Here is a 14,689-nt window from a genome sequence, read left to right as displayed (position 1 = left end):
CTTATAATATGTCTATTTTACTCATTTTTTACTAAAAATAAAAGTACTTATTTAGCTATTTTTTAACTATTTTTTTACTAACCTTCGGGTTTGATAATTTTTTTTAAGTTTTCTTTTAAACATTTTAAATATTGCAAACTTAACCTTAACCAAACATACTTAAATCCATGTTACCCGAACACGACCGCCTTAACCCATCTACCTAAACCTATCAAACATGTTGAGGAGTAGTAATTACTAATTAGATTGTAAAAATGTTAATTAGGTCAACAAGATGCTAAAAGAAGGTTAAACAAGCAAAAATGAATTAATAGGTTGATATGTTTAATCAAACAGATTAACATGTCAGACGTATATTTAACTAAACATTAAACATGCTAAACAAATGAACCATAACGCGAGCGACCCGTTTAATAAAAAAGCCAACCCGACATAAAACCCAATTAACTTTGGTGATATATTGAAGTATAGTGCTCATTTTGTAAAAAGCTATAAACTTGAGTCCACAATACATATACTTACCGCCAAAACATTAGAACCCTAAACCCTAATTTCACCTGCTATAACTCACTCCGTCGCCGTTCTTCTTCACCTCCACCGTTTGTTACATTCGCCGTCACTCCGCCACCACCTCCGTTCGCCGGAGCGAATTCGTCAGCCAGTGGCAGTCGGCAGTAGCTGTAATCAGGTTAGGGTTTGTTTATTCATCATTTTAATCATGTTTCTCATCTCCTGAAGTTAAAGCCCTAATATTAGTTGCAACTTGTAAACTGATGATTGAGTTGTAAATGCAATACCTATTTTAACTGTTTGTTTAATCACATATTTATTTATAATTTATTTATTTAATTTAATGTCTAGTTTTGTAGTATATATGATTTACGCTACATGCATGCGATACGTGTATGTATGTTGCTGTGCGTAGCATCAATTGTGTATTTGTGTGTGTGTTATTATGTACTATTTCAGTTATGTATCAATTAGAGCTGGCAAATTGGGTACCTGTTTACACACGATAAGACCTGTTTAGCGAAAAAGTATACTATGAGCATGCAGTTTTGTACTTTCTTTTAAACATAACTAAAATTAGGAGGCCAGGCTCCTCATTTTCATGTTTGATACTTGTGTTAATTGCGTCGTCTCTAACCTGTTAAAAACGATAAGACATGAATTGCCAGTTTTTGTTGTTACTGTAATTGACTATAGATAATACCTACAGGAACTACAATATTTTCTGTAATGTTTTAATCATCATGTTCGATCAATTCGTGTTCTTTCATTTTTGTTCCACTAATCAAGATTCTATTATACACTTAATTAATTCTATGTTTTTTTGCTGCTTAACATCTAAGAATGCCATCTTTTGTCACTTTTTTGTGTTACAATTGCTGTTCAATCAATCCAATTTTATTAACTTTTGTTTGAATTTTGAAGGGTGATGTTGATATTGTATTTTTTGATTTAAAATTATGTGTTATGTTTATTCTAAATGTAGGTTGTATCTTTATATATGCCCCTTAAAATTTGTAATAATACCATATACAATATACCTATCAAGAATGAAAACTCACTATCAAGAATATTACTCATTCGAAACACTTACAGTTTCAAATCCACCTATTTCATTAACCACAACTAATTTTAACTATGCCACTTTCTTTCTCTTTACACTTCAAACTTTCTTAACTTAAATTTTAACTTAAGAGAAGGCTATTTATGTAAAACATATGAAATAGATACATTTGATATTGTCAATATTTGTTGGGTAAGTATGGTATCAGTCAGGTTTTGATATATGAGATCATCCTTAAATGTAATAGTTTATGTTTTTATCAATTTAAAGCCCCAGCAAACCTGTTATAAGGTTTGGTTCGGTTTGGTTTCAAATTTGCATCAATTTGATTTTGGTTTAGATACTAAGACTTCATAAACTTTACGAACGTTTGGTTCATGGTTTAACCTAGCAACCGTCAAACTGGACCATGAATACCCCTATGTGTTAACACAATTTAATCATTTAACTAAACAGATTTAATGACATAACATCATAATCAATTTTTTTTTATGTCTTCTATTTAAATATTTTGGTATGTAATTAAGATATTGGTGTTTATGTATTTACAAGGTAGAAACATTATGTGCTACTTAGTGAATTTTATATATGTGCAGAACATGGGTAAACCTTTCAAGAAACCCTTTAACAAGAACTCAGAAGACAAGCTTAAGACATTTCAAAAATCATCTAAAAAGCCTTTTAAGACGCCTCAAAAGTCAAGTAGCGTGTCTAAAGATTCTTTACCAATTCAGCATGAAGATGATTTCCCAGACTTTCCTAGAGGTTCAAGTCTTCAACTTTATATACAATTTTTTTTTGAGTCACACATAGATATTGATGTAAGGTTTTGAGTGTTGTAGGTGGACAGAGTTCACTTAGTCGGGAAGAAGTAGATAAAGTTTGGGCAGAGGTCGACAAAGAGTTTGAAACAGGGAATATGGTTTTGAAGAAAACAAAGAAAGATAGAAAGAAAAGCGTGACTCGTTCAACCGAGGATGACTTGGGTTCACTTTTTGGCGATGTGAACAGTCAGAAGGTTCCTAGGTTTGCTAATAAGATCACCCTGAAGGTACATTTTTTTATGTTTAATTTTTGTTTATGTTAGTATGTTATTCAGACATGCAAGTATGCAACTTACAGTACCGTTTCTTTTCCATAAAGTTTATGATCAAAGTTGCATAATGTTTTATTTTTTTTTTTCCGGATTTTTTCAGAATGTTACTCCTGGAATGAAGCTGTGGGGTGTAATATCAGAAGTGAATGAGAAAGATCTTGTAGTTAGTCTTCCAGGTGGTCTTCGAGGTTTAGTTCGTGCTTCTGAAGCAATAGATCCTTTGTTACATGATGAAATGAAAGAGGTAGTAATCTTTTAAAAGTTTTATAGTTACTAGAGTTGGATTTTTCAGAATATCTACTCTTTATATTCAAAAATATGCATTTTGATATATATATTTTTTCTCAAACAGGACGCAGTAGGCGATGTTCTTTCCTCTGTATATAGGGTTGGTCAACTGGTTTCATGCATAATACTCAAATTAGATGGTGACAAGAACGAAAAAGGGATGCACAGGATTTGGCTTTCTATTCGTCTTGCTTTGTTGCATAGTAGCTTCACTTTGGACGCTCTTCAAGAAGGGATGGTGAGCCATTTCAGCAAATTTTTAGACTTGAGATCATAATTGTTATTCTTGAGTGGGATTGAGTGCATACTTATGTAATATGTCGGATCAGCATTACTGAACTATGTATCAAAATGAGAGTTTATAACTTAATGTGTTACTGAAGATTAGTTTTGAGTACTTTTTAATAGGCCAGCACACACTTGTGATACAATGGGCAACACAATGCGGTCTTGCTTTCTTTTGATGCATTATTTTAAGTATTTTAGCTTCTGTTTTTTTGATGCGCTTTGCAGGTACTCAGTGCGTACGTGAAAAGCATTGAAGACCATGGTTACATGCTTCATTTTGGAGTAACTTCATTTACTGGATTCATGCAAAAAGGCAGCAAAGACGGTAATTGTTACTAAAAAGGATCTTCTTTTGTTGTATACAGTTTTTGATGATTTCTCTAGGTCTACAGCATTCTCATTCTTATTGACCATTGTTTTTGCAAACGTGCTAAATTAGTGTTTGCTTATGAATCTACATATACTAGTGTCTGAATGCCAAACTTTACAAGTCTTTGTGTCGCTTAAAATTTTGCCTAGTTACATATTCTCAAGCAACAGATGAAGTCGCCTAATTTTTGATTACCGTATGAGCTACATACTAGTGTTGAAATGATTTTATTTGTGATTTAGGGTTTGAATCTAATGTCATCTTCTTAAGTTGGAAACATGCTATTTATTTCTGGCTATGTATTAGTCATTAAGATGTTTATTATGTTTTTATTGATTTGCTCAATCTACATACACATGGAAACAAGCAGGGAACAGTGATGCTAAGATGGTTGTCGGGAGACTCGTTCAAGGAGTTGTAAAGAGTATTGATAGAACTCGTAAAGTTGTTAATCTTAGTTCCAATCCTGACGAGGTGGCCAAATGTGTGGTATATATCTGTCATCCTTTTCTCTACCATTATGATAGTCTGACTTGTTAAATTGCTACAACTTATGTCATTTTTGTACTTCCATATAGACAAAGGATCTTAAAGGCATTTCATTTGATCTGCTTGTTCCCGGTATGATGGTCAATGCATCTGTGCGGTCAACTCTCGAAAATGGCATCATGCTCTCTTTCCTCTCCTTCTTTACTGGAACCGTATGTTGGTCTTACTTTCTATCATTTATTTGCTTTTGTATTTTAATTAGTCAGGCCTTGGAATTCTGATTATTGTAGGTTGATATATTTCATTTGGGAAAAACTCTTCCCGATTCAAAGTGGAAAGACGAGTACACAGTAAACAAGAAGGTAAAAGTGCACACTTTTCTTTTTAAGGGCATAGAAGTTTACTTAAGATACCGATTTTGTAGGTTTATATATATTTGATTTATGCAACAAAACATGCCATCTTTTAGCACACCACTTTGTTATTTAAACACAAAGTATAAAAAGAATTCAAAGTGTGATGCTTAAGAACAAGCTCAACTGCCAAGTATTATGCAGATTATTTTGTGATATGTAACAAAAGAAATACATGTATTTTAGTATATCAGTTGCAGTGTTTATTCTATATGTCTTCTGTATAAACAATTATGATTTTGGTGAATCAGTGTCATCAGTATTGTTTTGCTCCCAATGCCAGGTCAATGCTCGGATTCTATTCACCGATTCATCAACCCGGGCTGTGGGTTTGACCTTGAATCCGCATCTTGTTAATAATAATGCCCCACCCTCGGTAAGCCTTTGAAGGTTCTTTATACTGAAAGAAATCTGTATGCACATCTAGAAAGTAGAAACTACTGCTGATAGGAATTTTAACAACTTATAATCCTCTTATGCAATAGCAGTTTTTATATAGTCTTTGCTACTACGCTTGTTAAGCTTTTGATAAGGTTGATGTAACCTGTATGCAGCTGGTTAAAACTGGAGATATATTTGATGATGCAAAAGTTGTTCGAGTCGATAGAGGGTCTGGACTGCTTTTGGAAATCCCTTCTGCTCCAATTCCAACTCCAGCATACGTTAATGTAAGTTTTATTTACATATGCCGTTGAAACTATAGTTTTTGTGCCAATGATTTATCTGAATTTTGTATGTAATTCATGATCTTGTAGGTGTCAGATTTATCTGACAAAGAAATCAAGAAATGGGAAAAGACCTTCAAGGAAGGTAGTATTGTTCGTGTGAGAGTTTCTGGTTTTCGGCTTTTGGAGGGTCTTGCCACTGGTGTTTTAAAGGTTTAGCCTTTATCTTTTATAATTTGTGGATTTCATCTGTAACTTGAGAAAAGTTGACTTTTTGACTTGCATTACTTGTTTTTTTGGTCCTATACAGACTAGTGCATTTGAGGGATCTGTTTTTACTCACTCTGATGTCAGACCTGGAATGGTGGTGAAAGCCAAAGTTTTAATTGTTGATAGTTTTGGGGCAATTGTGCAATTTGCCAGTGGTGTGAAGGCACTCTGCCCTCTTCGTCATATGTCAGAACTTGAAATTGTAAAACCTAGAAAGAAGTTTCAGGTGATTTACAACATACTTATTTGTGAAAATTTTTGCAATACATTCTTCTGTTATCAAAGTTTGTTAAACTCTAATGGACTCACCATCTTGTTATAACATGTCTTTGTTTGTATAGGTTGGTGCTGAATTAGTTTTTCGTGTGCTTGGTTGCAAGTCTAAAAGAATTACTGTCACACACAAGAAAACACTTGTATGCTCTTCTATATTTTACATACTTTATTTAGAAATACAGCATTTGATTTTTTTGAGTTTGTTAAAAAGTAAACACGTTATGTGTTTCAGTCTGTTCACATTATACTTAAATGAAGGATTTTGTTTGATTTTGTCAGGTAAAATCAAAGCTTGCAGTTCTTAGTTCATATAATGATGCAACTGAAGGATTATCTACTCATGGATGGATAACAAAAGTTGAACCTCATGGTTGTTTTGTGCGATTTTACAATGGCGTTCAAGGATTTGCTCCAAGGTTAGATCCAAATACCTCATATATTTGGTTTTTGCAACGAGTTTTATATTTAATTTTTTATAATAAAATATTTTTTGGAATCAGAGCTGAGCTTGGACTAGATCCAGGATCTGATGTGAGCTCAATGTACCATGTTGAGCAAGTTGTCAAGTGCAGAGTTACAAGTTCAGTTTCTGCTATAAAGAGGATCAACCTTAGTTTCTTAGCCACTACTGCAAGGTTCTTAAAATTTTCATATTCTTTGTTCACTCAATTTTTTAGTAGTAATTAGGATCATATAAAGATATCAGCATTAATATTCTTTGTTTGCAGGAAATCTGAAGATTATGAAGTCAAACTAGGGAGTCTTGTATCGGGTACTGTTGAACGAGTTACTCCTAATGCAATAATAGTTGGTGTTGGTGTTAAGGGTTACAACATGGGAATGATCACTCCTGAACATCTGGCGGATAACCATGGTGAGCATTTTTTTTGGCCAATGATTGGAAAAAAAACTTGCGCTTTTTAGTTTTACCATTTAACCTTTCCAATTTTTCAATGTTTAGGGCTTGAAGTCGGAATTGAAGCCGGGATACAAGTTTGAAAAACTATTGGTTTTAGGTAAGTGCTTATTGTTACAAGAAATGATTACTGTTTTGTGGAATGTTGCATACAAGTATGTATTTTGTAATAATTTGATATTGTGTTAACGAATTTTACATGTGTTTTTCAGATGTTGAGAACCACAACTTGATTCTAACTGCCAAATATTCGCTTGTAAATGCCGCCCAGCCACTGCCTGCAGATGCCAGTCAACTTTCTCCGCATTCAGTGGTTCCTGTAAGATCTACTTTCTTGTATTTTTTATATTTAGCTCTTTTTTTAATGCCTGACCTAGTATAAAATGAAGACATTAGACTTAATACTGTAATATTGTCTCTGAGCCAGGGTTACATCTGTAATATCATTGACACTGGTTGCTTTGTGCGCTTCATTGGCCGTTTAACTGGTTTCGCTCCAAAAAACCGGGTATGTCTGCTAATGAATTATTTTAAACTTATTGTTGGTTATTTAGCTTACACAACCTTCTGTTCTATATTGTTTAGGCTGTTGATGGCCAAAGAGCTGATCTTTCTGAAGCCTTTTATGTTGGACAGTCTGTTCGTAGTAACATACAAGAGGTACATGAAGGATTTGTAGTTAGTTGCTTTTTGTTAGAATTTTATATCCTTCACATATTTGTAATGACCATTACATTTTTTTCTAGGTTAACATTGAAACTGGTAGGATAACACTATCATTGAAGCAATCAATGTGCTCTTCAACAGATGCATCTTTTATTCAAGAGTACTTTATCTTGGAGGAAAAGGTGATTATTGTTTATCATACGGACACATGCAATATTCTATTTTCTTTTACTGTTTGTTTTCTACTCTCTTCTAACTGTTTTTTTAATTAATTTCGCAGATTGCTAAGCTGAATGACTCTGGTTCAAAATCTTCTAGTCTGAAATGGGTGAAAGAGTTTCCAATTGGTAATGTGATTGAGGGCACTGTTCATGAAGTAAAAGAATCTGGAGTTATTATCAGCTTTAAGAAGTTTAATGATGTTTTTGGGTTTATCACACATCACCAGTGTAAGTACTTAATTGCAAGTTAGTCAGATTGGTTCATGCAACATGTTACTAAGTAACCATTTTTCATGTACCTTCTATGCAGGTGGCGGATCAACTTTAGATATTGGCTCAACTGTTAAAGCCATGGTTCTTGATTTAGCCAAGATGGATCGCCTTGTGGATTTGTCATTGAAGGCCGAGTTAGTTAACAGATACTCAGAGGACCCCGATTCTCGAACTCCCAAAAAGGTTATCCATATTTTGTTTTACAACATTATCTCTATTTTTATTGCACACATGTTTTTTAATTCTTGTTTATGTTTTGTTATTCAGATGCGCAAACGATCAGCACACAAGGACTTGGATGTGAATCAAACTGTAAATGCAGTGGTTGAAAGTGTCAAGGAGAATTATTTGGCAAGTTTTATTTATGGACTTAAATTTGAGAAAATTGCAGAAATGGTCTCTGTGGTTTGACACTTTGACCATATTGCGAGTTCGGTCCCTAGATTTAAAAATTGCAAACTTATTCCAAACATTTGTGAGAGAGTTGCATGTTTAGTCCTCAGCGTTAATCCTGGTTAGTTTTTAACAGAAAGTTGATGACGTGTGCCATTTATGTGAGGGTAATTGTCTCTTTTCATATTTGGAACTTTAATAAAGTACTCTTTTCATATTCATTAGAGGTTCCAAATTTGAAAAGACACAATTACCCTCACATGAATAGCACATGGCATCGTTTTTCTGTTAAAGACTAACTGGGATTAATAGTGGGGACTAATAAATGTGCAACCCCCTCAAAAAATTTTGGACTATGTTTGCAATATTTACATCTGGGGACCAAGAATATGCAATATAGTCAAACCACATACACCAATATGTGCAATTCTTGAAACAGGTTTGAGCAATCTGCAGGTACATAATACCTGGATTCTTTTTTGCTAGCTCAGGTTCTTTCTATACCGGATGCTAAATATGCACTGGGATATGCATCTTTATATGACTACAACACTCAAGGACTCCAATCAAAACAATTTGTCAATGGACAACGGTAAAGTACCAAACTAACCCTATTCGTTGTTACCTGATGCTGATATGTATATATATTTTTTTGGCTGTAGGGTGATTGCATCTGTAATGGCTCTTCCAGATTCATCAACAGCAGATAGGTTACTGTTATTACTTAAATCCAACAGTGAAGCTGTAGATACTTCCAGTGCAAAAAGGGCAAAAAAGAAGTCTAGCTATGATGTTGGATCTTCTGTTCAAGCTGAGGTCAGTTTTGTTTATTGTTTAATTTATATAAAAATTTTGTGGCCTTGAAACAACTTTATAAAAGATACGACTTTATTGGTTTTCAGATTACAGAAATAAAACCGTTAGAGCTTAAATTGAAATTCGGTTCTGGTTTACATGGACAAATACACATCACAGAGGTAAAATATATTTCTTACATTGTTGTGACTTTGTTCTTGATACATAATTAATATTGGCATTTCAACAGGTAAGTGATGATAATATTTTGGAGAATCCATTCAGTAGCTATAAAGTTGGGCAGACACTGACAGCAAAGATTGTGTCTAAATCCAAAACTGAAAAAAGTAATAATAATATTCACTGGGAGCTGACCATCAAACCATCTGTGCTTGCAGGTAAAACATGTTTGTCTGCGTACTTGTCACCTTAGTTGTCACTTTGTCAAATTTGCAATGAGTTCTCATGTTTATTATTATGGACTTGCAGACCAATCAGTTGTGTGTGCATCACAAGATTTCAGCTACTCAATCGGTAAAAACGTGAATGGATTTGTGTACAAAGTGGATAAAGATTGGGTATGGATAACCGTAACTCGTGATATAAGTGCTCAACTATATATTCTTGACAGTTCAACCGACCCTGTTGAGCTTCAAGATTTCCAAAAGCGCTTTCACATTGGAAAACATGTATCCGGTTATATTCTAAGTTCTCACAAAGACAAAAGATTGTTGCGGGTACTATTGCATCCATTAGGTGGACTACTTGCTAATGGAGCTTCTATGGCAGATGATAGTGAAACTGTCACATCTCATATATTTCAAGGTGCAATTGTGGGTGGTAGAATATCTAAAATACTGCCGGGGGTCAGTGGTGCTATTGTGAAAATCGATCCCCGTTTCTCGGGTAAAGTTCATATTACAGAATTAACCGATTCTTGGATAACCGATCCTTTGTCTGCGTATCACGAAGGGCAGTTTGTGAAATGCAAAGTACTTGATGTTGGTCGTTCTGGGACCGGTGCTGCTCATGTTGATCTATCTTTGCGAATTGGGACTAACGGGTAACTAAAATACTACTACTATATTTTTGTTATTATAGAAAGAGGAAAACTGTGAATTTATATAAATAAATGTTTGCAGAAAATCTGGAAATATTCAATATGAAAAGATTGAAGATCTTAAACCTGATATGGTCATACAGGTGACTACTTGTGTTTGTGTTGACTACTCACCTCTGTTTAGTACCTTAGTGTATGCCATATAGGCTTGTAAACGACCCGAACGAATAAAGAACAAAGCATGTTTGTGTTTTGTTTGTTCAACTTTAACCGAACAAACGATTGAACGGGAACAATTAAACGAATAGGTTTTGTTTTTGTTTGTGTTTGTTTGTTAAGACAATGAACGTGTTTGTGTTCGGATGTAAACAAATTTAGACAGACGTGAATGAACATAAATGGAACGTAAACAAATTTAAGTGAACGTATGTAAACCAACGTTCACGAATGTAAATGAATGAACTAGACACGTGTTCATGTTCACTCATTATTAAAACAAATGAACTTCCCGTTGAACGGTTCAATGGACATTTGGTTTTTTTACATGCCTAATGCCACATTTCAAGAGGTCATTATTTTTACGACATCAAGTACCAACTAATGTTTCACACGGGTTTAACTGTTTATTTCAGGGTTATGTTAAGAACATTACACCAAAGGGATGCTTTATTACACTTTCTAGAAAACTTGATGCTAAAATCCTCATTTCAAATTTGTCTGATGATTTTGTCTCAAAACCTGAAGAAGAGTTTCCTATTGGGACACTTGTAACTGGAAGGTAGTTATTTCATTTGTTGTTAATACCTTTTATAAAGAAGACCTGATTATGATGCTCATTAGTGATTTGTTTTACACAGGGTGGTTTCTTTGGAACCGCTTTCAAAGAGAATTGAAGTCAGTCTTCGCAAAACAAGTGGTTCTAAAGAATCAAAAGCTGATGGTGGAGAATTTGACAGTCTCCATGTTGGAGACATTGTGTCCGGAAGAGTGAAACGCACCGAGTCGTATGGTTTGTTTATCACAATCGACCAATCTAAGTTGGTAAGTGCAGGGCCAAGTTTAGTTGCATGTTTTTATCAATAGTTGACTATAACTCTCTTTCATTGCACAGGTTGGACTCTGCCATGTGTCCCAGCTTCCCGAGGATAGTACTGATAACCTTGAAATGATTTACAAAATTCATGAAAGAGTTAAAGCCAAAATTTTGAAGGTGATAAACATTTACATTATTATAATCACTTCTTTCAAAGCTGCATATAGGCTGCAACCATATATTGATGTATTGATCATGTAACTTTTTTCTTCAATTTGTCATTAGATTGATGAAGAAAGAGGAAGAATATCTTTAGGCATGAAGCCATCATATTTTGATACCAATACTGATGTGACACCTGCAAATCACGGTTCTGATTCCTTAAATGAGAATAATTCTGATTCAGATGATGAAACCCTAATCGAGTCAGAGGAGCCAGTGGCTCTGTCTGGAAACGTGAGCCATCCCGTGCTAGCTTATGTGGAATCTAGGGCTTCTGTTCTTCCACTTGATGTTCAATTGGATGAAACCGAGGACTCCCCCATGGATGACGTAGGTGAACAAAACCCAGAACCTGTTGATAACGTAACCAAAACGAGTGACAACAAAGTTAGGCGCACCAAGAAGAAAGAATTGGAAGAAAGGTGATTTTTATTATCAGTTGGTCACTTATGGTAATGCTTTTTAACGGGTAATTTGAATAAATGATTTTTTAATGATGATATGCAGGGAGAGAGAAATTAGGGCTGCAGAGGAAAGATTAATGCAGAAAGACGTGCCGAGAACTGCTGATGATTATGAGAAGTTGATCAGAAGCTCCCCGAATAGCAGCTTTATCTGGCTTAAATACATGGCATTTTTACTCTCATTGAATGAAGTCGATAAGGCCAGATCAATTGCTGAGAGGTACTATACCACCAATAATACATGCAAATGCTCGTTTATAATTTAACATACATAACCGTTCATATGATATTGCAGGGCTTTGAGAACAATTAACATTAGAGAAGAGTCAGAGAAGCTAAATGTTTGGATTGCTTACTTCAATTTAGAAAACGAGTTTGGAAACCCTCCTGAGGTATACATATTTTATAAATTTTATTGATTTTTGTTAATTTGCAATTTGTTTTACTAATTGTTTTTAATTTTATTCTTTGTTCAGGATGCGGTTGTGAAAGTATTTCAAAGGGCGTTGCAGGTGTGTGACCCCAAAAAGGTCCATTTTGCACTGTTAAGTATGTATGAGCGAACCGATCAACATAAATTGGCAGACGAGCTTCTTGAAAAGATGATCAGAAAGTTTAAGCATTCATGCAAGGTGCCTTAATGGATTACAGTGTCTTTTGTTTTTTTGTTTCTAGGGTTTAGTGGGATCTATGCTTATGGTTTAATCCAAATGTAGGTCTGGCTAAGGCGGATTCAGAGAGTGTTGAAGCAAAATGAGGATATGGTTCAGTCGGTTGTAAAACGTGCCCTCATATGTCTTCCGAAACATAAACATATTAAATTCATTACACAAACAGCAATATCTGAGTTCAAGAGTGGAGTTCCTGATAGAGGGAGGTCATTGTTTGAGGGAATGCTTCGTGAGTACCCGAAAAGAACAGACTTGTGGAGTGTTTACCTGGACCAAGTAATTTACATTCCCTATTGTTATTATTATTATTATTATTATTACTATTATTGTATTTAATAATAATTCTACCGCACTTGTGATCTAATGTGAATTTTATTTATCGTTGACAGGAGATCCGGCTTGATGATGAGGATGTGATCCGTGCTCTATTTGAGAGAACCATATGTCTAGAGCTGCCGCTTAAGAAAATGAAGGTGAGTTTAAACATTTTTATGATAAGTTATCTTTTACTCGGTTTCCACAGTTGGTTCACATGATTCGCTTTCTTTTTGGGTTTTGCAGTTCTTATTTAAAAAATATCTTGAATTTGAGAAGTCAAAGGGAGATGAAGAAAGGATTGAATATGTAAAGGCAGAGGCGCTTAAATATATCGAGAAAACTCGTCCTTAACTTGTATGCTCAAGTACTCCTTCAGGCCCGGAAAAGAGTGTTGCCTTTTGCACCATAACATTTTTAACCCAGAATTCCAGGCTGAATTCTGGTTTTATGAGGGAAGGGATGGCCTTCAAAAAGTTTTGCAATTATATAGAAAGATTGATGTATGGATGTGAGTCTTGAAGAGGCATAGGAAAAGGCTATTTATGGATTTGTATCTGGCTTAAATATGATAATGTTTTTGCCTTCAAAATTTTGTTAAACTCTTTGCCATTTTCTTTAATTAATTTATTTCTGCAAAACTGCTTTGTATCGTCGCCCATTAAAATTTTTATTCCATGGATCATCTTTTTGTTTTACCTTAACCTTCTTATTATCATTCTCATTTACTTAAAATTAAGATTTTTTTTCTCATCAAGTTTAATTTGATTATATGTTTTGATCTCTCTAGAGCATATGATCAATTCTACATCATTGACATTAGAACTTTACCCTCAACCCCTAAGTTTACATTTCTAGCCTGTCACTGGTGTAGAAATTCATAGTCCAGAAGCTATTTTGGTAAACAATTGTAATAGTCAAAGTCCAATGTAAGAGGTCAATGCCTTTCGGTCTATTGGTTCAATTCAGTTAGAAATCAAATGAAGGAATATACAAGTAAAAAATGTAATGTCAGAATGTGCATAGAGGTTTCTTGCATAAGATTATATTTATTCTCAATCCAAACTAACTAAACTTTTTACTCATTTACAGACCAACCTAAATCAATTTTTTTATCTATAATATATATGATATAGTTTTCAGTTTATCCTATAAAATTTGTTATAAATAATAAAAATTATTTGTTTTCTTTAAACAAAATTATTTTAAATATAAAGAAATATTAAAAAAAATATTTATGTTCATCAAAATACTTAACTAAATAGGTAATTTAAGTTACAAACGTGACACTTGATATAAAAATTACAGGTAACAATTGTTTTCATAGTGTTGATTATTAATCTCCAGATGCTCCAACACTCAAATAAAAGCTTGGAAATGAAGGATTCATGGGAGAGAATTAGGAATCAAAAGAGATTAGAGATAGAGAATCGAATGTGGATATGAAAGTATTCCAGTATTATACAATATTTATAATACATCTAAAAGTCTCATGAGTTTGATTTTTTTTTTTAAATCACTTTGAATTAGATAATGCCAGAGTTTCTTAGATAACAAAGTTTATCAAAAAAATCTAAGAAGCTAACAGAATTTGGACAAATGGCAAATAAAATAATACTATCATTAAAAAAAACATTTCCTGAAACTATTTTTCGTTTAATAAAATTCTCTAAATGTTCAACCCAAAAAAAAAAACAAGACCATGTTTTTAGATATTAATTAAAAAAACCACACTCTTAAATTTCATTTTGAACCTAATAATAATAATAATAATAAAATCTTACAAACCCATATTAAAAAAATACATATTCTTAAAAATACTGGTTTAAAATAAATTTCATATCGAATTGTTCATAAAAAAAGTTAAGCAAGAGTGTCTCTCTCTCTCTCTATATATATATATATATATTGTAACACCCTAACTTTATTCTT

General features: G+C 33.7%; 1 protein-coding gene across 1 annotated transcript; it reads left to right on the top strand.

The window, feature by feature from the left end:
• The first annotated feature begins 187 nt into the window (after positions 1 to 187).
• On the top strand, positions 188 to 13,383 carry LOC143561659 (rRNA biogenesis protein RRP5-like). The gene is made up of 41 exons (XM_077049674.1): positions 188 to 688; positions 2,170 to 2,338; positions 2,416 to 2,624; positions 2,770 to 2,913; positions 3,022 to 3,195; positions 3,471 to 3,570; positions 3,986 to 4,104; positions 4,194 to 4,316; positions 4,395 to 4,466; positions 4,801 to 4,893; positions 5,072 to 5,185; positions 5,273 to 5,395; positions 5,493 to 5,678; positions 5,794 to 5,868; positions 6,008 to 6,144; positions 6,229 to 6,363; positions 6,457 to 6,612; positions 6,689 to 6,744; positions 6,857 to 6,963; positions 7,072 to 7,152; positions 7,230 to 7,304; positions 7,391 to 7,492; positions 7,591 to 7,759; positions 7,842 to 7,987; positions 8,072 to 8,155; positions 8,689 to 8,789; positions 8,860 to 9,013; positions 9,100 to 9,174; positions 9,243 to 9,390; positions 9,482 to 10,055; positions 10,135 to 10,195; positions 10,685 to 10,830; positions 10,910 to 11,093; positions 11,164 to 11,262; positions 11,371 to 11,729; positions 11,815 to 11,991; positions 12,067 to 12,163; positions 12,248 to 12,403; positions 12,488 to 12,718; positions 12,832 to 12,915; positions 13,004 to 13,383. The coding sequence occupies exons 2-41, from the start codon at positions 2,173 to 2,175 to the stop codon at positions 13,109 to 13,111; spliced, it is 5,700 nt and encodes a 1,899-aa protein (XP_076905789.1). The 5' UTR covers positions 188 to 688; positions 2,170 to 2,172; the 3' UTR covers positions 13,112 to 13,383.
• Positions 13,384 to 14,689: the final 1,306 nt, after the last annotated feature.

Source organism: Bidens hawaiensis, unplaced genomic scaffold (assembly GCF_021521415.1).
Source record: "Bidens hawaiensis isolate Kalapana, Puna unplaced genomic scaffold, B.hawaiensis_p1.1 tig00020767_1, whole genome shotgun sequence".
NCBI classification, from domain to species: domain Eukaryota; kingdom Viridiplantae; phylum Streptophyta; class Magnoliopsida; order Asterales; family Asteraceae; genus Bidens; species Bidens hawaiensis.
This window is presented reverse-complemented; position numbering and strand designations above follow the sequence as displayed.